The sequence below is a fragment of the Juglans microcarpa x Juglans regia genome, chromosome 8D (assembly GCF_004785595.1).
Source record: "Juglans microcarpa x Juglans regia isolate MS1-56 chromosome 8D, Jm3101_v1.0, whole genome shotgun sequence".
NCBI lineage: Eukaryota > Viridiplantae > Streptophyta > Magnoliopsida > Fagales > Juglandaceae > Juglans > Juglans microcarpa x Juglans regia.
Window position 1 is genome coordinate 13,231,307 of NC_054608.1, and position 23,393 is coordinate 13,254,699.

A 23,393-nucleotide genomic window follows, 5' to 3' on the forward strand; every position below is an offset into this window, starting at 1 on the left:
TATGTCATTTTTGTAATCTAATAGTGAACATAATAGAATGTAAAAAGTCATATGTAAAGGAAACGATGAAAAGATTAGGGGTTGTCTAGGAAATGATGTAAAGGAAAAAAATGTAAAATTTTTGTTTTAAAATTTGAAAGTGTTTTTTTGTAAGTTTGAGAAAGTTGTAATAATTAGATGAGATGAGATGAGATGATTTGTGTAACCAACCGAGAACCAAGTATTCTTAAATCTCTCAAATTTAGTCGACTCCACACCTATACCCCTAGCATGTGGCACTGGTATAGCTAGATATGAGTGTTTGCAACTCTCGTAGACTCGGACCAACTAATATTTTCTTATCGCTTTCCTCAATTAAATATCATGAAGTTGAAGAGCAAGTCTCTCTATCAAACATTTCAGAACAACTAACAGATACATAACTAATTGGATTATTCAAGAATGGTGAGAATCAAATTGGTCCTCTCCTTCTCTGAAGGTTGAGGTGTTTTCTCTCTGTTTGTGACAGAGGAGTGTCTCTTAGGTGTCTCAAGTTTGTAGAGGTTTACATGAAGGAAGTGTTGACTAGTCTGTGGGAAGGTCTTAGTCTCACTGACCAAGAAAGGAAGGAGCATGTACTTTCTCCATCAGTTCTAGACAAGGCTGAAAGAAAAGGGAGGTGTTGTCTTATTGCTTTGATTATAGTAGACAAGATTGTGAATAGAGAGGCTTGCAAAATGTCTATGTCAAGAATATGGAAGACTAAAGGATGGATACAATACAAAGATGTTGGTGAGAACAGATATTTGGTGGAATTTTAATCTGAAACAGATAGGCAGAAGGTGATCACAAGGAGGTCATGGTCTTTTGATCGATGGCTTGTCTATCTCTAGAAGTTTGAGGATCACATACCACCAAATGATCTTCCTTTCAAGAAGGAAGTTTTCTGGATCCAAGTTCATAACATGCCTTTGGCATGCATGGCACAAGACGTAGATTTTCAACCTGGTGAAAGTATTGGAAGAGTGCTGGAGGTTGATGCAAACAATATAGGCTTTGGATGGGGTAGGTATCTAAGGTTGAGAGTAGAGATTGATATTACAAAAGCACTAGTTCAAGGTAAATTTCTGACCATTGAAGAGAAGCAAGTTTGGGTACATTTTAAGTAGAGTTTTGCTATGTGCAAGCAAGTTTGCGTACTAATCTGTGTACTAATATTGTTGCATTCATATTCTAAATTCAAATTAGCATTGTTTTCAATAAAATTTACTTTTTGACCAATCATATTGAATGGGTGCACGTATTAGTGCGTAGAATCGTTTACAATTAGATTTTTCTTTTTAAGTATGAAAGACTTCCATTTTCTTTTCAATGTGGTGTGATTAAGCATCCTAAGAAGTTATGTCCCAACATGAAAACTAGCAAGAACTCAGATGTCTAGCTCCAGTATGGACCCTGGTTACATGCTCTCCCCACAAAAACAAGAGGTAGTAGTGAAAAGAAATATGTTGGTGACACAGCTCAACCACCATAGGAGGAGGGGAGGAGAAACAACAATGGGACCTGGGTGTGAGGGACAATGATGAAGAAAAAAAAAAGGCAAGTTAGTAAGTCAAGTGCAGATTAAGGAATCAATGAAGGAAGACACTGTTATTAAGGAAAGTCATAATCATACAAGGAAAGAAGCAAATCCTACGGGAATTTCAAATGAGAAGGTGGAGGGAATTTGCAAGGCTATAGTTACCCTAGTTTTTCACTCCCTTGATCACACAGATAATGCCAATGTGGATGGCAAGCCTAATCAATACGATATTGTTATGAAGAAGGAAGGTTTCAAGGAAGATATGGAAGATTCTAACCAAAACAAAAGGGAGAGCATAGTTGATAACAATCATACAGAATCTTCCCTCGTATCCCAAGTAAGCTCTTTTGATGCTTTTTGTCTGATCAAATTCAATTGCTGAAAAAGTCTAAAAGACAAGCAAGTTGGAAGCGGAGAGCAAGGAACATTCTTTGCTACTTGCACTATTGATATAGGAAAGAACTTGGATAACAATGGAGCTAGACAAAGGAATTATAATGTTACATTGGAAGAATACCCTACTAATAATTTAAAAGAAAAAAAAAAGGTTGAAACCATGGCTGTAAAAAGGTCAAACTGTGAAGAGTTGGTGGAGGTTGTCTTGTAGCTCCACCAACAGCCATGGATTGCATAAATTGGAACTTCCAGGGACTTGGAAACTCTCGGACAGATAGAGATCTCCAGCTTATAGGGAAGAATAAGCTCCCAAATTCTATTTTTCTCATTGAACTAAATGCAGGAGGAACAATGTGGAATAGATTAAGAAGTGGTTGAATTATGAGAATAGTTTTGTAGTGGACAGTAGAGGACTTAGTGGGGGCCTTGCCTTTATGTGGAAGGATGATGTTGATGCTAAACTAGAGTCCTATAACCAAAATCACATCTCATTAAGAGTTCGCAATACCTATAAGGGTAAGGACTGGATATTAACAAGGTTTTATGGAAATCCTTTGGCTTCAAAAAGACCTGAAAGTTGGCTTCTTCTCAAAGAAATCAAACCTGAGAGTGAGATGGGATGGTTTTGTGTGGGGAATTTAATAAAATTCTTCATAATAATGAAAAGTATGGGGGAGCAGTAAGACCCTACAAAGAAATGGAGGATTTTAGACTAGCAGTAGACGAGTGTGGTCTGAGTGATTTGGGATTCGTTGGAAACAAGTTTACATGCTACAATAATAGGTATCGTAAAGAATTCACTAAAGAAAGACTTGATATAGCCTTTGGAAGTTCTTGTTGGAATGATATGTTCACAAACACTATTATTTGTACCATGCCAGCTCAAAGTTCTTATCACAACCCACTTATCATTTCGATATGACTCTCACTAGGCTCAAAGAGAAGAGTTGTTAAATCATTCAGGCTGCTTGGAGTAAAACTAGGATGGCAAAAAATAAACTCAATTACATGACTGAAGGGTTGAAGAAATGCCAATAGAAGTTGATGATATGGAGTAAACAACAATTTGGCAATACAGAGAGAGCTATCAATACTAAGATATCTCAAATTTCACATCTCCAGCAGCTAAACAAAGGTGAACTGACTGACAGAATGAAACTATTCCAGAAGGAAGTTGATATAATGGTACAGAGGTATCAACTTATGAAGAAATCAGTGATCAGTTCCAAAGATTGTTTTAGGAGCTTTTTACCACCTTTGGACCAGAAGAAATTGAAGATTGCTTGATTATGATGGAACCCAAAGTTAATGCAGAAAATAGTAGAGAACTTCTTAGGCCTAACACTGGTCAAGAAGAGATGCAATGTTTTAGATGAAAGCTTTAAGCTCTCCTAGGCAAGATGGATTCCCATCAGTTTTTTATCAACAACATTGGAGTACAGTTAGGAAAGAGGTTAGTGAGGGAGTGTCATCTGTGCTTAATTCAAAAGGAAGAGTTGATGATGTTAATGACACATTTAATGCTCCCATTCCTAAGAAGAAATCACATGTCAAAGTGTCTGATTTCAGGCCTATATCTCTTTGTAATGTCATTTACAAGCTAATTTCCAAAATTTTAGCCAACGGACTCAAGAAAGTATTACCTGGCATCATTTCACCTATTCAGTAAGCTTTTGTACCTGGCAGATTAATTTCAGACGACATCATAGTAGCCTTTGAAGCTATGCATACAATGAACTGTAAACTTGCAAGGAAAACTTAGTATATGGCTTTGAAAATTGATATGAGCAAAGTATACGATAGGATTGAATGGAGTTTTCTCGGGGCAGTGATGAGTAAGCAGGATTTTGGGCAAATGTGGGTTGAGTTAGTGATGAAGTGTATAGAATCTGTCTCCTATTCAAGTATGATAAATGTTGTTCCACAAAGCCTTTTTAAGCCTTCAAGGGGTATTAGGCAAGGTGATCCTTTATTACCTTGCCTCTTTATCATATGTTCAGAAGCCTTGAGCTCTATACTCAGGAATGCATAACAAGGATGCCTTATTATTGGTGTTCCTATTGCTAGAGGAAAAATTCACATTAACCATCTCTATTTTGCAAATTGCAAAGCTAACTCGATTAAATGGAGCAGATTGATAAGTCTCCTAAATATTTATGAAAGGGCCTCTGGCCAAAGATTAAATATGGAGAAGACTTCAATCCAGTTTAGCAAGAACACTGCTCGAGAGACTCAACACATCATTCTGAGTATTGCTGGAATTAGATCAACAATGTCATATGAGAAATACCTTGGTTTGCCTGAAGTTATCGGAAGATATCGAGAAGAGTCATTTAGGAGTATACTAGATAAAGTGAGATTGAGACTCAGCAGTCACAAAGTGAAAACACTTACTCAAGCTGATAAGGAAATTTTCCTCAATGCAATAGTGCAAGCTCTACCTTCTTACAGTATGAGTGTTTTCAAGCTACCAAGCAGTCTTCTTAAGAGCATCAACAGAGTTATGTAGAATTTCTGGTGGGAACAACAAGAAAATGAGAAGAAAATACATTGGATTAAATGAAACACTATGGGCAAGGCCAAATCAGCAGGAGGAATGGGCTTTAGAGACATGAAGAGCTTCAATCTTGCAATGCTTTCTAAACAAGGTTGGAGATTAATTAGGAACCCTCAATCTTTAGCTTCTTAGGTGTTAAAAGCCAAGTAATTCCAGGGGACTTCTTTCATGTAGGCTAGTTTGGGCAACAAGCCTTCTTTTATATGGAGGAGCATAGTTGCAGCAAAAACCTTGATTGAAACAGGCACAATTTGGAGAATAGATCAAGCACTCATATGGAAAGATAAATGGATGCCCAAACTTACACTAATCAAGCACTCATATGGAAAGATAAATGGATGCCCAAACTTACACTAGTAAAGGTTCAAAGCCCTAATAAAATCCTGGAGAGTAGTGCCAAAGTTCATGAGCTTATTGATGTTGGAACAAAAACATGGAGAATTGATCTACTTGAGGATATTTTTTTCAAATCAAGAAGCTGATTTGATTATGCAGATTCCTATTAGCTTATCTAACAGCTTTGATAAGTTAATATGGAAAGGATCATTAAATGGTCAGTTCACTGTCAAGAGTGCTTACCACTTTTATAAAGAGTTACATATGGCACCTAAGAGTCAGTCCTCCAGCAGCTATAACCATAAGAGGGTTTGCCAACTCATGGAAATTGCAAGTTCCACTACTAGATAAGGTTTTTCTGTAGAGAGCTTGTCTTAAAGCTTTACCAACTCAAGTTAACTTGTTCAAGAAGAAGGCAGTGGAGCATTCTGACTGCCCTATATGTTCTAATGCAGAAGAAACAGTGGTTCATGCACTTTGGGAGTGTGTAGCAGCAAAAGATGTCTAGGGAAAATGATCTAAGAAGATTCAGAAGAGTCATTTTCGTAATAGGAATTTTTATGGAAATGATAGAAGTTATGTCGATTGCTTTAGGTAAAGAAGAGATGAAGGAAGGGGCTGTTGTGGCAAGGAAAATCTGGTTGAGAATGAATGAATTTATCTTTAAAGCAGAATTTACTCATCCCAACATTGTGGTGAGGAATTCACAAGATATTTTGTTGAACCTACAAGAAGTGCAAAACCAACAAGTGTTCAAGTCAGCCTCAGTGAATAATATAGTAGCTAGTTGGGAGCAACCTCTTATGAATATCTTTAAAATTAATTGGGATGCTGCTATTGACAAGACTAGTGCAAGATTGGAAATGGTGTTATAGCTCGAGATTGGGAAGGGAAGATTATAGCAAACCTGAGAATGAACAACAAAAATTTTCCAAACTCTCTTTTAGCTGAATCATTTGGGGTACTTCAAACAACAGTGTTTGGACGAGAGTTGGGTTTGAGGAATGTGATTCTTGAGGGTGACTCTCTTCAGGTCACTAAGGCCATTAAAAGTTAAGACGACTCTTGGACAAGTGTGGGAATGCTTGTGAATAAAGCTAGGGAGAATCTGAGGTATTATCACAAGTGAGAAGTGAACCATATTAGAAGGAATACAAATGTTGTTGTCCATGTTTTGGCAAAAAATTCTTTAACCATTTCAGATGTGATTGTTAACATGGAGGAGTATCCCTCATGCATTCCCTCCTTGTTATAAAGGAATGATCAATAAAGTTGACTTCTTTTTTTAAAAAAAAAAAAAAAAAAAAGGAATGGTGAGAATGTTTGGAGAACAATGTTTTAACTTTTTTTATATATGTGCATGGAATCATTTTATCCGTTCTAGAATTCATTTTTTGAATTTTCATTTTATAAAGGATTGTATTAATTTCAATTGGGTACTTATTGAGAACTTCACCCCTATTTATTATTAAGATGAAAAACTTCAGTAGGAGAAAACAAAAGGCTTTGGAGTATAATTAGAAAATATAAACATCTCTGGAGTGGTATAAATGCATTTCAAATTTCCTTTAATTATGGATGAATGGGAAACTTACTTTGTCTGCACGCCAATGCGGGAGATGGGCATAATTACAATTTCTTGGACTATACACAATAATCATGGTGCCTTATCTTATCATGGTGTCGGTCAATATCATTAATTCAACAAATAGGAGTACTGGAGTAGAGAACTTAAAAAAGATTGAGGATACACCCCACCTTTCCTAACACTACTTAACAACCATGGTAAGAGTTATCCTTTTATAAAAAATATAATATTTTAGTATCGTGACGTTATAAAAATAAATTTATGTTCGATTATAAAATTAATTTTATTGTAAAAATAAACGATATTTATAGTCGTAGAGTATGTAAGCGTCACATAATATTTTTGAAAATAATGAGTAAATACAAGACCTATATAAAAAAAAAATTAAGAGTGTAACCCTTTTTTTTAAAAAAATGATTGCGTGATGATTGTACACTTTATGACTGTATGTAGTATTATTTTATTGTAAAATAGATCTATTATATCATATAAACTCATGTATATTTATAGAATTTTTTTGAATTGTAGCTTAAAATATAAGGTTGTCCATTTAGAATTGAGTTTAACGTCCAGAAGACCAAACGGTTGATGGGAGACACCACCAAAGGAAGCTCTAAAGATCAATTGAGATGCACCCATCGACAAAATTCTCTATAAAGTTGGAGTTAAAATAATTGTGCGTGACTGGAGGGCAGAGCGATAGCAACAACGAGAATGAAAAGAGACTTATATCCAGATGCTTTTCTATTAGAGACCTATTTTGCACTTCAAGCTAGCTAGAACTGAGTTGAGATTAAGGAATGTAATTCTAGAGTAGATGCTCTACAAGTGGTCAATGATATGAGAAAAGTTATTTTGCCTCTCCAATTTAATCGCTTAAATGTACTGCTTGATAAAAAAAGTTTTTTTTTTTTTTTTTACTTAGTAATTAAAGAAGTGATTTTAAGTATATTGATGTATTTTTTTTTATTTTTTAAAAATATTTAAATATATTAAAAAAATATGAATAAAAAAATAAAAAAAATTTACAAAAACAACTAGCGGTAAGTCTGAGCACCGCCACTCAGCTGAGTAGCACCGCTCCAATGATATTAAAGATATATACTGAACCTCATGGAACAACACAGGAATATTAATCAGACATGAAAAAAACTCTAGCAAAACTTGATCATTGTGACTCATGTACTTGCAAAAAATGCAATAGGAATATCTTATGTTATCATTGACATGGAGGAGAATTCTTCTTGAGAAGAATTATTAAAAATAACTTTGATTTGATTTCAAAATAAAATAATTATATAGTAAAGTTATGTTTTTATCGGTACGCTTATAATGAAGGAATATTATTTTAATTTTAAAAAAATTATATAAAGTCACTTTTGCATATTTTATAATATGCTTATAATGAATAAATATTATTTTAATTTTAAAAATTTTATGTACAGTTATTTTTATATATATTTTGTACATTTTATTAATATGATAAATTATATTATTTTTTTTAATATAAAATTATTACTACGACGAATCACATCAGTTTTATAAATAACGTCACTTTTTTTTCACCTTTCTCAATTTTCAGATTTTGGCAGTGAAATCTGTTGGTTAATCTCCCCACAACTATCCTCCAAGTGTCACTCCACCCTCCGCCACCCTCTTTTTCACTTCATTCAACGCACATACACGCCGTTTTGGTCGCTCAAAGTTGATCATGTATTACCTCTTCTTACCATGCTCCCGTTGGAGTCGGTTGGATAGTTTTTTTTTTTTTTTTTTGGGTTTTTGCGGTTTGATATTTTGACTGAAGTTTTGTTTTATATTTTGCTTGCTTTTGTGCCTTTTCTATTTATTTGTATTGTTTAGGAGAATTATAATAACAAAATAAAAATTTCAATAAATTGAAATTTGAAACGAAATCAGTTTAGATTGAAGTATGAAAATCTCGTCATCTTTAAGAAGATTTACGCTCTTTACTATTGACTAGTTTTTCTATTTGTAAGCAGGTACGGAGAACACACCATTCGCATAACTTATACTATAGTTGACGAGTTTTTCTATTATGCCACATCATTCGCATAATTTATACTATAGTTGACGAGTTTTTCTATTATGCCACATCATTCGCATAATTTATACATACCAATTTACAAATAAAAGAACTATCAATAAGCTAGACCTCACACTTAACTAGTTTTCTTCAAAATACAGCAACCTAATTGATTGTTATAATATTAAGTAAACTTTGTGCAAGTAGTTGAGCTCAAAATTAAATATAAAAAACCATCTCTCTTTTTATTTGAGAAATCCTCAAGACAATCCTTCAATCTTATGAGTGTTTTTGTTTTCGGTTTTTTTTTTTTTTTTTACTTTTTTCACCTCTCTGTATTCCGGATATTATAGAAGACACTTGCATATAGAAAAGTAGACCTACCTAATAAAGAGAACAATAGCTATGACTTAATAGCTACGTCTGGTGAAAAATATAAATTCAAAATAATAGCTATGACTTAATAACCATTTATAGATAAAGTAATGTTATATATACTTACTCTTTTATTTATAAGATTTATTTTATCAGTTTTGTTTTTAAATTTCATAATTTTTAACATATAAATAACTTATATGTAGAGAAGTAAATTTTTATTAATTATAAATAGCATTTTTCTTTATAGATAATGATAATGACATAGAACTATAGAAAAAAGGAAAAAGATTTTGCATATGCAAGAAGGTAATAAAAAAATATTTGTACGATTTTAAAATATGCAAATTTCGTATAATTTAAAAAAAAAATAAAATAAAATTCAGATTTACATAAAATTTATTTTGATAATAGATACCATTTTCTTAGAACGATTGTGTATAGATTGTACATCTTAAAACTATATCTAATATTATTAAAAAAAAAACACACATTTTTAATGAGGGCAAAATTTGCAAATCCCATATAAATGCTATGTTTATTTACTATCCATATAAATCCATACAAATTATTCTAAATTTTAAGAGTAATGTTACATGCAGTCATGGAATGAACAAGTGACGTGCAGTTATTTTAAAAAAGAGTGAAGTCCACTATTAACAAATTTGTTTTTCTTCATATGGGTCTCGCATATATTCAATTTTTTCAAAATGATTACGCGACGTTTATACACTCACGACCACAACTACCATTTCTCAAATTTTAAATCCAATAAAGCACTCTCAACCAAACGTTATGCAATTAAAAAACATTTCATTAAAAATCATCATGATTCAACTTTAAAAGGAAACGCTACGTAATGTCTGTTATTAAAAAAAAAAAATACCAACGTTACAAAATGCCTGACTTTAATAAAAAAAATTCCTACGATGGAAGGGCAGTGCAAACTTTTTGCAATGGATCTTGTTATATATTAACCACTGTTTTATCAAATCTAACACTTTTTTTTCAACTTTATATTACATGCAGCCATCACCTTCAACCTCTCTTTCCTCTCAATCTCTCTGTCCAACCTTTCTCTCTCTCTCCTTCTTCAAACTCTCCTTGGCCTCTCTCTCTCCTCAAACTCTCATCAACCTCTCTCTCTCCTCAAGCTCTCCTTAGCCTCTCTCTCCAACTGATCTCTCGTCAAGTTTTGTTAAAGAAAAGAGAAAGAAAAGAAAAATAAAAAAATAAAATCCTACATATCAGGTTTGGGGTGTGAGATCAGTAACAGTTGATGATCCATAAAATTTTTGTTTTGTAATAAACTTTATCGCCTTTTTAAAATAAAATTTCAAGCTTTAAGAAGACGACACAAAGGGGATTTGGGTACCATTTTTTATCTTTTTTTCAAAGGCTTTATTTCATCATTTAGATCTATGGGTAGTCATAAAATCATTTTAATATTTATCCGGTCTTCTACATATCATCTCTATACCATATATCTACTAAAGAAAAAAATAAAAAATTAAAACAAATATATGATGTAGGGATAATGAGTAATATTTTTTAATATTTATATGACATGATATCAACCACATCTCCACGTGATATGTCATTAACTTTACTCCTATAAATATAAATAGAAAAAGAAATGATATTTGTACTTTTAAGATTTGTACGTTGTACATTCTTTTTAAAAAAATTAAATAAATTTAAGATTTATATTTTTTTTAATAGTATATATCATTCTTTTTCAAAACAAATGTACGGATTTTGCATGTTTTAAAATTAAATCTAATCTTACTCAAATATAAAACTCCTTATTAATGTACATGTCAAATAGGCAATCTACGTACAATTTTATAGTGAATAAGTCCGGCGTATTTAAAAAATAATTATTTTATGTAGATTTGTCTACTTTATAAAAATAGAAAATTTGAGACCGTACATCTTATAATTATACAAATCATTTCTCTTTAGAAGGAAAAAAAAAAAAAATGGATGTTGAAACGTCAAATACCAAAGTTGATTTTTTTTCTAAAACAATTGGAGGTTCAAACATCAAGTACTAAAGTGGATGTTACTCGAAAACATTGTCTAGAAATAAAAAAACACATAAAACAAATAGATAGCGACCTTCTAAATTTTTAATTGTGCCACATTAATTTCTTATTTTTTATTAGGGTTTTAAGCTTCTTAGTTTGTTTGAGTTGCCTAAGTTTGATGGAGAAAGCTTAGAGCATTCTAATGGCTTCTTTACCTTATTCTTTAAAATATATTATTAAAATCTATTTTTTTTATTTTATATATTAACTTTTACAATACGCCATACATCAATTTATCTATTTTTTCTTTATGTCATTTAAATATTATACTTTTTAATATTTTTTTTATTTATTTCAAATATTATTTTTCTACACAGCATATATTTCAAATATTTTTCTATACACCATATATTTTGATATTTGTAACATTTCTTTATGTATAATGTAATATTTTAAATTACTTAAAAAAAGAGTAAAATAAAAAAAAATATCTTCCTTTATTATTAACAATATCAAAATCTTTGCATGCATAAAAGTCGGATGAACTATAAACGGAATGCTAGAAAGTTGGTGAGAGATAATAGAGTGGGGTTCGTGCAAAAGTGATAAAATGGTTAAAATGAAAATAAGATAAAAAAGAAAGAAGATGAAATGAGAGAAAAATAATAAATTTTTTTTAGAGAAATGAATAGTTATCTCTACATGTAAATGATTTATTGTAGTTAAATATAAAATAAAAATAAAATAAATGATCCAATGGAAGAAATTTTTAGCCATCTATCTTTATATTTTAAAGAAAAATATATTTTATAAAAGTATTGGGAGTGCTTTTAGGACAAATAAAAAGGGGGTGCCCTTAGGACAAAAATCAAAAGCCTAACCACAATGAATCTCACCATATTACGAGTCAGATATACAATGCTCATCTAATAATGAATGATAGTAATGAACCTGTCCGAATTTCACAGGTGGATTCAATGTTTTTCTAGAAGACCATCCAACGTGGCAGCTACTTGTACGGTCAATTTTTTTTTTTTTGACTTTATTGTTTTCAAAGGGCATTGCATTTTTTCTCCTGTCACCAAACCTTAACAGTAGCCTTAGGAGTTGTTGGGCCAATTCACTGTTATAGAATTCCGGAGAAAATATCGGACTGTCCCTGTTAAATTGACCATATGTATCTTTAAAATTTATTTAATATTAATTTTTTTTTATATTGATTTATTCTATTTAAATTTAATTTTTATATTAGATTAATAATCCACTCTTTATATAATAATAAAATATTATTAAATTAATAATTTTTTATTTAATTTATTTGTATCACATTTTATAATTTTACCAATTTTATAATAATAATAATTATATTATAATTAAATTAATATTATAAAAATCATATTTTTAAATGTCATTTAATGCTTATAACAAAAAATTAAGATTAAACTTATCTAAATTACTTATTCACTAACCAAATATCTAGCAACATACGCATTTCAATGTCAATAAAAAATCTACACCTACATAAACACCTACAATACATTTTAAGATCCAATTGTGGAGTGAAAAATTAGTTTTTTAATATTTGGTGAATCAATTGTAGTTCTCCATCTTTGACCAACCACTGTAGCAGAAATCCAAATTGTTTTAGAGATGTCTAATCCAATGTAGGGTCTTTTTTGTATAGATTATCTAAATTTCATCCATCTTTCAACTTTGATCAAACCAATGAGGATAATCCAAAGTCACGAAAATATTTGTAGTTATAAATTACGTGATGTTGAACATTCATTTTGAAAAAAATATATAAAAATAAGATTCACATAAAAAATTAATTTTTTAATAATAGATTTCACCCATTTTTTTAAATGAATATGTGATACTTGCATAAATAATAACTGTATATAACATTACTCTTTAAAATTTTGATAATAGATAAAGATTCTTTAGAGTTCAAATAAATGTTTGAAAACTTTGATGACAAAAATTTGAGCTGCATCATGTAATCTTCTTGAGAAGCCTTAGATTTACAATGAAATTTATAAGATTAAATTCATAAATTGGTGTGGTTTAAGTGATGTGTCAAATTTATTTTATAGTGAAAATAATTTTATTACTTGACGTACTACATCAAATGACGTCAATTTTTAAATTTATATTTGTAAAATATGTCTGTGGCTAAAGTATTTTTCAATATTTATTGATGATTTAAGATAATTGAATCCATTTTATTTTCAAACTAAGTTTGTCATTCTCATATTGATTTTAAGCATTTTATATGATTTTTTAAAGTTTATCACTTAAATAAAATGTTACTTAAAATATACTATATCAATTTAGGAAAATGATTCGTGACTATAAATTATAAAACTCATCATAAAAGACAAATTTTATAATAAATATTTAAATTAAATAATAAATATTTATTCTTTTTAAAAATAATAAATATTAAAGCAAATTTGTGAGAAATGGAAGCCTATTATAGTAACTTTGTACGTCTCGTCTCAACGTTAAATATCCCTGCCCACTAGTTCAGGAATCATACGATACAGTCCTTTTCTTCCTTCCCCTGTCTTGCAGAAGATTTTCTGAAATGGCTGAGAAAAGCAAGATCTTGTTCATCGGAGGCACCGGCTACATCGGAAAATTCATCGTCGAAGCAAGCGCAAAGTCTGGCCACCCCACCTTTGCTCTTGTCAGAGAGAGCACTCTCTCCGATCCCGTTAAGGGAAAACTCGTCGAGAAATTCAAGAACTTGGGCGTCACTTTGCTCCATGTACCTACATCTATTCTCTCTGTCTCTCTGTCTCTCTCTCTCTGTCAGTGTTCGTGTCTCTGTGTGTTTGGGAAATGGTCTGAAATTAATGTGGTAATATTGCAGGGAGATCTCTACGACCATGGGAGCTTGGTAAAGGCAATTAAGCAGGTGGACGTGGTGATATCGACGGTTGGACACCTGCAGTTAGCAGATCAGGTCAAGATCATTGCTGCCATTAAAGAAGCTGGTAATGTTAAGGTTGGTGTCCCTAAAATACTCAAAACTGACCCTGTCGTTTCATTCTTTTCATATTTTCAATCGATTGAATATGTAATTGGATTTTCATGCATATGATTAGCATTGTTTTAGCGGAAAAGACATGTTGGGTCTATTTTTCTTGATTACAGAAAATGTTTGGAGACAAAATCCTTATCTCTTTTGTTCTGGTCATTTTATTCACCAAATCCAGAGACAAAATACTTAACATCTGAAGAGTGTTAACAGTCTAGCATCCTCCATACTGATTAATCACCTCATTTCCTGTTTTTCATAAACAATACTCGTTTTTCTGTGGAAGATGAACATTTCAGATCTTTATATTTTTTTAAAAACTTTTTTATGTAAAATATAATAAAGAATTTAATTTTTAAATTTTAAAATAATAATAATATTAAAAAGGTTATTTACATTCTCCCCTCCATTAATGACTTTAGGTTAGATTTAGGTAGTGAATTGAGATGAGAGGAATTTAGAAGAAAGTTAAAAGTTGAATAAAATATTATTTTTTAATATTATTATTATTTTAGAATTTAAAAAAGTTAAATTATTTATTATATTTTATGTAAAATTTGTAAAAATTATAATGATGAGATGAGATTAACAGTCACGAACACTTCCACTACCCAAACACTTACCAGAGAAACTGGAGTTTGGCGTGAACCATACGCTCAATATCGGTGGCCCACATCACAATTCACAACTACAACCTACTCCAAGTCGGAGGAGCCCGTTACTAGCACATTCTCATTTATACGTCTTTTTGGTTTTTAAAAGAAAAAATTCAAACAATCTTAGAAGGTATGAGTCTACACCTGTTATGAATGGGTAACAAGAGAAATATAATCCAACTTGATACAAATCCACAGGCTTAATCCTAATCTCCCCGTACTTGTTATTTTTCAAGAATACCATTTCCCAGAATAGATTTTCTTGGAAAGTCCTTGGGTTATAATACATATGTGTTTTTTTGGGTGATCAACATAATTCAGAGATTCTTTCCATCGGAATTTGGAAACGATGTGGACCGTGTCCATGCTGTTGAGCCAGCTAAGTCTGCATTTGAGACAAAGGCCAAAATCCGCCGTGCCGTTGAGGCTGAAGGCATCCCCTACACTTACGTTTCATCCAACTACTTTGCTGGGTACTTTCTACCTACGTTGGCACAGCCAGGACTCACTTCTGCTCCTAGAGACAAACTCATTATCTTAGGAGATGGAAATGTCGGGGGTATGTGACAATTCCTTTCTTTAATCTCTAAAGCACTTGGTTTTTAACATTTTGAATCCTAAGATGCGTATCCATGTTTTCCAAACACGACATTGGAAATTCATTTGCCTGAATTGAGGTGTGTGAGTTGAAGTTGGAATGAGCCCAGATGTAAGTATGTGTCTGTTCAACTCTTTTTTCTTTTTCTTTTTTGGGTTTCTTGCAGCGGTTTTTAACAAGGAAGATGACATAGCAACCTACACGATTAGAGCTGTAGATGACCCAAGAACATTGAACAAGATCCTCTACGTGAGGCCTCCCAAAAACATTTACACATTCAATCAGCTTGCAGCAGTTTGGGAAAAGAAGATTGGCAAAACCCTGGAGAAAATCTATGTTCCAGAGGAGAAGCTTTTGAAGGACATTCAAGGTCAGTGACAAAACCCTTCCTGATGAACTCCAACAATGCCAATGTGAAATCAATACCCCCAGAATACAGTGGTTTGGTGCACAAGATCATGGTTAACATGCTTTTAATTGTGATACTTCTCTTGCAGAGTCCCCAATTCCAATCAATGTGATCTTGTCAATCAACCACTCGGCTCTTGTGAAGGGAGATCATACCAACTTTGAGATTGAGCCATCATTTGGCGTGGAGGCTTCCGAGCTATACCCAGATGTCAAATACACCACTGTCGATGAATACCTGGATCAATTTGTTTGAGAAATCAAAACCCCAGCTTCTGCTTTTATTAATATATAAGAATAAGTTTGGTTGTTATGGGTGACTCCATGCGGGGAGTGTTCGTAGCTTTTCTCATGTAAATTGTGTTATGGCTCGGCGATGGGGGGTTAGAAGGTGCTGAGCTAGAGTATGCTATGGTGGAAGAAGCAGCAAGTTGTGTTGGGTAGAACTGAGAAGTGTTCGAAGGAAGTATCTGGAGTTATGAAGCTAAGATTGATGCGGTGCCCTTTTTACTGCTAGCCATACGGTGCCATTCTACCAAGGATAAAGCTGTGTGTTTTGTTTTAAGTTCCTTTGCTATGTGTTTTGTAATAAAATGTAGTTCACGTCCTTTTATTTGATAAGTTCTAGAAGCAGTTTGTTAAGTGTCAAGTGTGTCTTTTCTGTCGAATTCTGTCAGGATGATGGCTGTAAAAGGGGTGCAGGGAATCTGTAGTGGGGCTACGGAAATTCATTTGAGCAGACACTGTAGTTGTTTCTTTGGAGGAATTGGGACCTCGAATCCCCTGTGGTCACTTTTTTATCTTTTTCATCCTATTATTTTCTTTTCTTTATTTTTACAAACAGATTATATGCAATCCGTCCATACACCATAGCGATTACAAACACTTCATTCACCATCCATACAAACATCCTACCCAGAATTAATAGCATCCTAACAAATTGGTACCAGAGACCAACGATCCAATGGCTGATGGAACACGTTCCAAGCAACAAGAGCTTCTACAACGTCGGCTAGATACCCATGAAGTGCAACTCCAGGAAATCTGGAAAAGACTTGATCAAATGGCTGATATGATGAGGACTGTTATGGCCAACCAGAATCATCATTGGGAGCAACATACTGAATGAGCTGGAACTTCATGATGGACGGAGAAACTTTCACAGGGGAGTCCGCATGGAGTTTCCAAATTTTGTAGGTGGGAATCCTGCAGCATGGGTATTTAAAGCACATCATTATTTTGAATATCACCAAACACCACTTGTACAAAGACTATTAATGACATCCTATCACATGAATGGTGAAGCCTTGATTTGGTATCAAGATGCACTTGAAAGTGCCCTCTTTAATAGCTGGGAAACATTCACTAGGGTGCTACAGATACGCTTTGGCCCCACAGTGTATGATGACCCAATGGAAGCGTTAACACGCTTAAAACAAACCACAGTAGCTGCTTATAAGGCTCAATTTGAGTCTTTGTCTAATAGGCTAAGAGGCCTCTCTGAACATCATAAATTAAGTTGTTTTCTAAGCAGCTTAAAGGATGAAATACACCTCCCTATTCAGATGCTGAGTCCTATTAACTTGAATGCAGCCTTTGGATTGGCAAAAATCCAAGAGGAATATTTACTGAGCACTAGAAAACCATGACGACCATCGGGGGATTCACATCAATTTGCTCATAAGGAGGGGGTAATTTTCGTGGACAGCAGGGTGATAACTCTAAAGCATTAGTTCCTTATACACCAACAAAGAAAGTATCTTCGATGCAAATGGATGAGAAGCGACGGAAGGGCCTATGTTACTATTGCGAAGAAAAATGGAATCCGACTCATGTTTGCAAGCAACCTAAGCTTTATTTGTTTCAAGGAGGAGAAGAGAGTGTTGATGACAAAGTAGAAGAATAATTTTATGATTCTAAAGACATCGATGATAAGGGAGATCCTAACTCAGATGCTGCCCCTAAAATTTCACTCTATGCAATAGCAGGAACTCCAAATGATAACACCATGTGTTTGGCTGGGCGGATCAAGGGTATTTCAGTGGTGGTATTGGTCGATTCGGGGAGTACCCATAACTTCCTAGACCCATCGATTGCCAAACAAGCTAAACTTCCGGTGGAGAGATCGACCCAACTTTCAGTTCGTGTAGCTAATGGAGAAATTATCAACAACACAGGTCTATGTAACAAGCCGGAATTGTCGGTGCAAGGTAACAAGTTCTCCTCTTCTTTTTTTCTATTAACATTGGGTGGTTGTGATGTTGTAATGGGAGTGCAGTGGCTTAAAACTTTGGGCCTGATTTTGTGGGATTTCTCAAAACTATGCATGCAATTTTCCTAGGAGGGCAAGAAGGTTTGCCTATGGGGTATTCCACTTAGCACTTTGTCGTTTGAAGGAAGTTCTAAATGGTTGAAAACTGAAGTGACTAAGGGCAGAGGGTTATTCTTACAATTATTGTCTGAAAATTGTGAGCAATCTCAAGTTAAGCTACGAGGGGACCTGCAATCAATGCTCGGCAGATTTTCTGTAGCATTTGAAGAGCCTAAGGGTCTTCCACCCTCACGGCTACAAGATCATAAAATAATTTTAAAAGAGGGAACCCCACCAATTTCTACTCGACCCTACCGTTACCCACATTACCAAAAGTCAGAAATTGAAAAAATAGTGAAGGACGTTTTGTATTCAGGAGTAATAAGGTCGAGTTCTAGTCCATTTTCTTCACCCATTCTGTTAGTCCGGAAGGTGGATGGAAGTTGGAGATTGTGTGTTGACTATAGGGCTTTGAACCAGCACACAGTAAAGGATAAATTTCCAATACCAGTCATCGATGGACTGCTGGATGAGTTGTTTGATGCTGTGGTGTTTTCAAAATTAGATTTACGATCCGGTTACCACCAGATTCGTGTAGTACCAGAGGATGTTGCAAAAACAGCGTTTCGCATGCACGAAGGCCATTACGAGTTCTTAGTAATGCCCTTCAGACTAACCAACGCCCCATCTACTTTTCAGGGCTTGATGAACGAGGTCTTTAGGCCATTTTTGAGGAGGTTCGTCCTTGTATTTTTTGATGACATACTCATTTACAACAGGTCGTGGGAAGATCATTTAGTCCATTTGCAACGAGTCCTTGAATTGTTGCAGCACAACCAATTATTTGCCAAGCAATCAAAATGTAGTTTTGGGGTCGAGGAAGTTAATTATTTGGGCCATGTTATTTCGGCTGAAGGGGTGCAAACAGATTGTTCAAAGATTAGTTCAATGCTCAAATGGCCTATACCAAAGAATCTGAAATCTTTGAGAGGGTTTCTTGCACTAACCGGCTACTACCGAAAGTTCATAAAGAACTATGGCATCATTGCAGCACCTCTTACAACGCTTTTAAAAAAGAATTCTTTCAGCTGGACCAATGAAGCAGCCCAAGCCTTTAGCAAACTAAAAGAGGCAGTTTCTAAGCCTCATGTTTTAATACTTCCTAATTTTTCTAAACATTTTACAATTGAATGTGATACTTGTGGAGTGGGTATGGGTGCTGTTTTAATGCAGGAAAGAAGACCTATGGCTTATATGAGCAAGGCGTTAAAAGGGAAAGCATTGTTGCTGTCCACGTATGAAAAAGAACAACTAGCCTTAGTCACGGCAGTGCAACGATGGAGGCCTTACTTGTTGGGTCAGTCCTTCATTATCAAGACTGACCAACAAGCTTTGAAGTTTTTACTTGAGCAAAAAATCGGCATGGAAGCACAACAAAAATGGCTTACAAAACTCATGGGGTATGATTTCTCCATAGAATATAAAAAGGGCAAGGAGAATAAAGTTGCGGATGCCCTCTCAAGAAGGGATGAAGATAAGGAACAAGGGGAGGGGTATTTAGCCATGGTGTCATATACCACACCAGATTGGCTAACTGAATTGAAGCTGAGTTATTCTTCCTCAGCTACGATGGCGGCTTTACTGGACAAGTTGCAAAACAAGCTAGAGGTGCCTAAGGGATACTCTATTCAGCAAGGTATTATTTTGAAGCGAGGTTGTATTGTATTGGTACATGATTCTGATTTCAAAAATAAAGTACTCGACTACATTCATGTTAATCCTCATGCGGGTCATATTGGGTACCTCAAGACATACCAAAGGGCAAAATGGGATTTTTTCTGGTAGGGAATGAAGAGGGACATAAAAAAGATGATTCGAGAATGTGATATTTGCCAAGTAAACAAGCCTGAAACCATGCCTGTCCCTGGATTATTGCAACCTCTACCCATACCTAGCCAAGCTTGGTCAGACATAGCACTAGACTTCATTGAGGGTTTACCAATCTCTAATGGATTCAGTGTCATCCTAGTGGTAGTGGATCGTTACACCAAATATGGACATTTTTTTGCCCTAGCACATCCCTATACTGCACAACAAGTGGCTCAAACTTTTTTGGATGGGGTATTTAAACTTCATGGTCTCCCTAAGATGATTGTTTCAGATCGTGACACGGTATTCTTAAGTTATTTCTGGCGGACTTTATTTACACTACAGGGGACCACACTGAGTTTTAGCTCAGCTTATCATCCTCAGTCGGATGGTCAGACATAGGCATTAAACAGAAGAACTGGAGTAGTTGGTTATCTATGGCCGAATGGAGTTACAACAGTTCGTATCACACAGCAACCAAAATCTCACCTTTCGAAGCATTATATGGGTATTGTCCTCCCAGGCTGTTGTCGTACGTACTAGGAACCTCCTCCACCGATGTTGTTGATCATTTGCTCAAGTCCAGAGAAAAGATTAAGGAACTATTAAAGGAAAATTTAGAATGGGATCAGAATCGTATGAAGTTGTTTGCTGACCGTAAAAGAACCGAAAGAAACTTTGAAGTGGGTGATTAGGTTTACCTGCGTTTGCAACCCTATCGCTAGAAATCAGTAGCCCTTCGCCAAAATCTAAAACTATCACCGGGATTTTTCGGGCCTTTCCAAGTGTTGCACAAAATCGGGACTGTGGCATATCGTCTGAACCTACCGCCATCTTCAAAAATCCATCCAGTGTTCCACGTTTCATGTTTGAAGAAAAAGCTAGGGTTACAGATCCAACCCTTACCAACCCTTCCTCCAGTTGATAAACATGGGGATCTTCAACCTGAACTCGAGGCCGTAGTTGATCGACGCATAAAACGGCAAGGGAACAAAGCACTGACCGAGGTACTGGTCAAATGGTCTGGGGCTCCATCCGAGGATAATACATGGGAATCACTGTGGAAACTCCAAGAACTTTATCCCCACATTGTGGGCAAGGTTCTTTAAGTGGGGGAGAATGTTATGGCTCAGCGATGGGGGGTTAGAAGGTGCTGAGCTAGAGTATGCTATGGTGGAAGAAGCAGCAAGTTGTGTCGGGCAGAACTGAGAAGTGTTCGAAGGAAGTATCTGGAGTTATGAAGCTAAGATTGATGCGGTGCCTTTTTTACTGCCAGCCATACGATGCCATTCTACCAAGGATAAAGTTGTGCGTTTTGTTTTAAGTTCCTTCGCTATGTGTTTTGTAATAAAGTGTAGTCCATGTTCTTTTATTTGGTAAGTTCTAGAAGTAGTTTGTTAAGGGTCAAGTGTGTCTTTTCTGCCGAATTCTGTTAGGATGATGGCTGTAAAAAGGGTGCAGGGAATCTGTAGTGGGGCTACGGAAATTCATTTGAGCAAACACTGTAGTTGTTTCTTTGGAGGAATTGGCACCTCGAATCCTCAAGGCGTGGCCACTTTTTCATCTTCTTCATCCTGTTATTTTCTTTTCTTCATTTTTACAAATAGATCATATGCAATCCGTCCATACACCATAGCGATTACAAACACTTCATTCACCATCCATACAAACATCCTACCCAGAATTAATAGCACCCTAACAAATTGAAACGTGATCTACTAAATATGAGTGCTGCAGTTCTTATTGGTATATCTCCTTGTAAAGGATATAATTTGGCATCTCAACCAGGTTCATTTTCATACATCGAAAGTAATCAAAATACATAAAAATATCAATTTCATAGTGAAAAGGGTCGCAACATGCTTGATGCTTGTAGTTGCTCCACGTTCTGAAAGTAATTCTCCCCACAACTATTTACCCAGATCAGTTCTTCAGTTGTGTTGGCAACAACGCTGTACTCTTCCCATAAAAGACACAAAGACCACTTGAAGACAGACAGTCATCTTGGCACTCAGCCCAGTCGGCATTTGAAAATGATGTTGTAGGAACTGACTTGTGCTTGGTTGAAGAAGAAGCCCGTGATGTATAGGGGATTGAGGTAACGAAGGATATGTTTCAGGGTATTGAAGAGCCCCCATGGTGATACGACACAGTGTTTCATCTTCAGAGGGTTTACCATCAAACAAAGGAAAATTGTGAGGTAGATATAGGCGAAGAAACTAGCATGGCATGAGTCTTATTAATAACGTATCTCTGTTGTGTGGGAAACAAGCCATTAAGAACGAAATGTGCCTCTATCCTCAAAAACTAACGCAAAGGACCCAAGTCCTTGAGAGAGCAAATTCAGAATCAAGTGAGCCGATAACCAACGTAATAACTTGATCACTGGACCCAGTAATAATTATTTTATAGACGTTAACCAGCACAAAAGTCGTAACACCCGATCAATCGAGGAAGGATTAAACTTCGAGTTGACAAAACTAAACTCCAAGAGCTTGTCACTGAGACGGGAATTCTGGGCCTAGGCGCCCTCTTCAGACCATATGACCTTCGCAACTTGCAGACATGATGATGTTTTTGAGGATGAATAAAACCTACAGGCTAGTGTACGTAAAGATCTTTATGAAGAAATCCATGAAGAAAGGGGTTTTGAGCATCTAGTTGTGTTGGTATGTTTTAAGAGATTGTATTTGCTAGTAAGATATTTTTTAATATAACTGTTGCATTCCTTAGATTTTTTGTCGAGGAAGTTTTAAACTAGATCTTTCAAAATGCATATGTTAAAACCCCTTTTAAAGGATGAGGAAAAAATGAAGGCTAACCGTTTGTATCATTTTTTCAGTTTTCTAAAATCCTGGAGCAGGAATTCTGCACATGGGATCTCAAAAACCATTAACGTATAGTCTTTTTTTTTTTTTTTTGAAAAATGGCTTTAAGAGATAGCTTATTGGGGTGTACGAAAGAACAAGGAAAAAGTTGAAGTTTTTGTCTATAGTGAGAAGCTTTACGCTGAGAAAAAAAATAAGATAGTGTTTAGAGATTATTGAGAATTTTCCAGACAAAAGAGTGGTGTTATTTTTAGAGGAGCTTTGGGCTCAATAATTTGTGTAGAGTTGATTCAAGTTATACGATGATAAGTTGGGCTATTATATCTAAGAGTAGACAAGTCAAGATGAGATTTGTTGCACCAGTTCAATTGAAACTTAACGTACCACAAAGGGCTTAAATCTCCTTAAAAAGAGTGAGATTTTGATGCTTCAGGCCAAACTGGTTTTGTTTGAATTTTTCATTTCATTGTAATTTTTCATTTTATTACTGTGTATTTCCGTGCCTCAGTTTAAACTAGTTTCGTTGGGAAGATCATATAGTCTGAAGAAGGTGCCTAGGGCCCAAAATTCCCGTCTTAGTGACAAGCTCTTGGAGGTTAGTTTTGTCAACTTAAAGTTTAATCCTTCCTTGATTGATTGGGTGTTACGACTTTTGTGCTGGTTAATGTCTATAATATAATTATTGTTGGGTCCAATGATCAAGTAATATAATTTTCCTCATAGAAATGATATGAGCAAGCATTAGCTGAATAGTTGTCGGTTTGACCAGCGGACTAAAGGTGTCAAG

The 23,393-nt window shown here is 34.7% G+C and overlaps 1 protein-coding gene and 1 long non-coding RNA gene across 2 annotated transcripts; one reads left to right on the top strand and one right to left on the bottom strand.

Annotated features, from left to right (window-relative positions):
• The first annotated feature begins 116 nt into the window (after positions 1 to 116).
• Positions 117 to 21,527, top strand: LOC121242916 (phenylcoumaran benzylic ether reductase Betv6). Its single transcript, XM_041140923.1, has 8 exons — positions 117 to 123; positions 3,558 to 3,564; positions 13,462 to 13,663; positions 13,769 to 13,903; positions 14,914 to 15,151; positions 15,357 to 15,560; positions 15,688 to 15,955; positions 21,482 to 21,527. Exons 3-7 carry the CDS (start codon positions 13,481 to 13,483, stop codon positions 15,852 to 15,854), a joined length of 927 nt encoding a protein of 308 aa, XP_040996857.1. The 5' UTR covers positions 117 to 123; positions 3,558 to 3,564; positions 13,462 to 13,480; the 3' UTR covers positions 15,855 to 15,955; positions 21,482 to 21,527.
• LOC121242917 lies at positions 5,272 to 14,685 on the bottom strand. The gene is made up of 3 exons (XR_005936006.1): positions 14,556 to 14,685; positions 8,057 to 8,063; positions 5,272 to 5,282 (listed from the first exon to the last, which is right to left on the bottom strand). It is a non-coding gene; the product is annotated as an uncharacterized LOC121242917 (long non-coding RNA).
• Positions 21,528 to 23,393: the final 1,866 nt, after the last annotated feature.

Coding starts and splice junctions, on each gene's coding strand:
- LOC121242916 (XM_041140923.1), top strand. CDS start 13,481: ATGGCTGAGAAAAGCAAGATCTTGTTCATCGGAGGCACCGGCTACATC. Junction 13,904..14,913: donor AAGAAGCTGGTAATGTTAAG/GTTGGTGTCCCT, acceptor AACATAATTCAG/AGATTCTTTCCATCGGAATT. Junction 15,561..15,687: donor GCTTTTGAAGGACATTCAAG/GTCAGTGACAAA, acceptor CTTCTCTTGCAG/AGTCCCCAATTCCAATCAAT.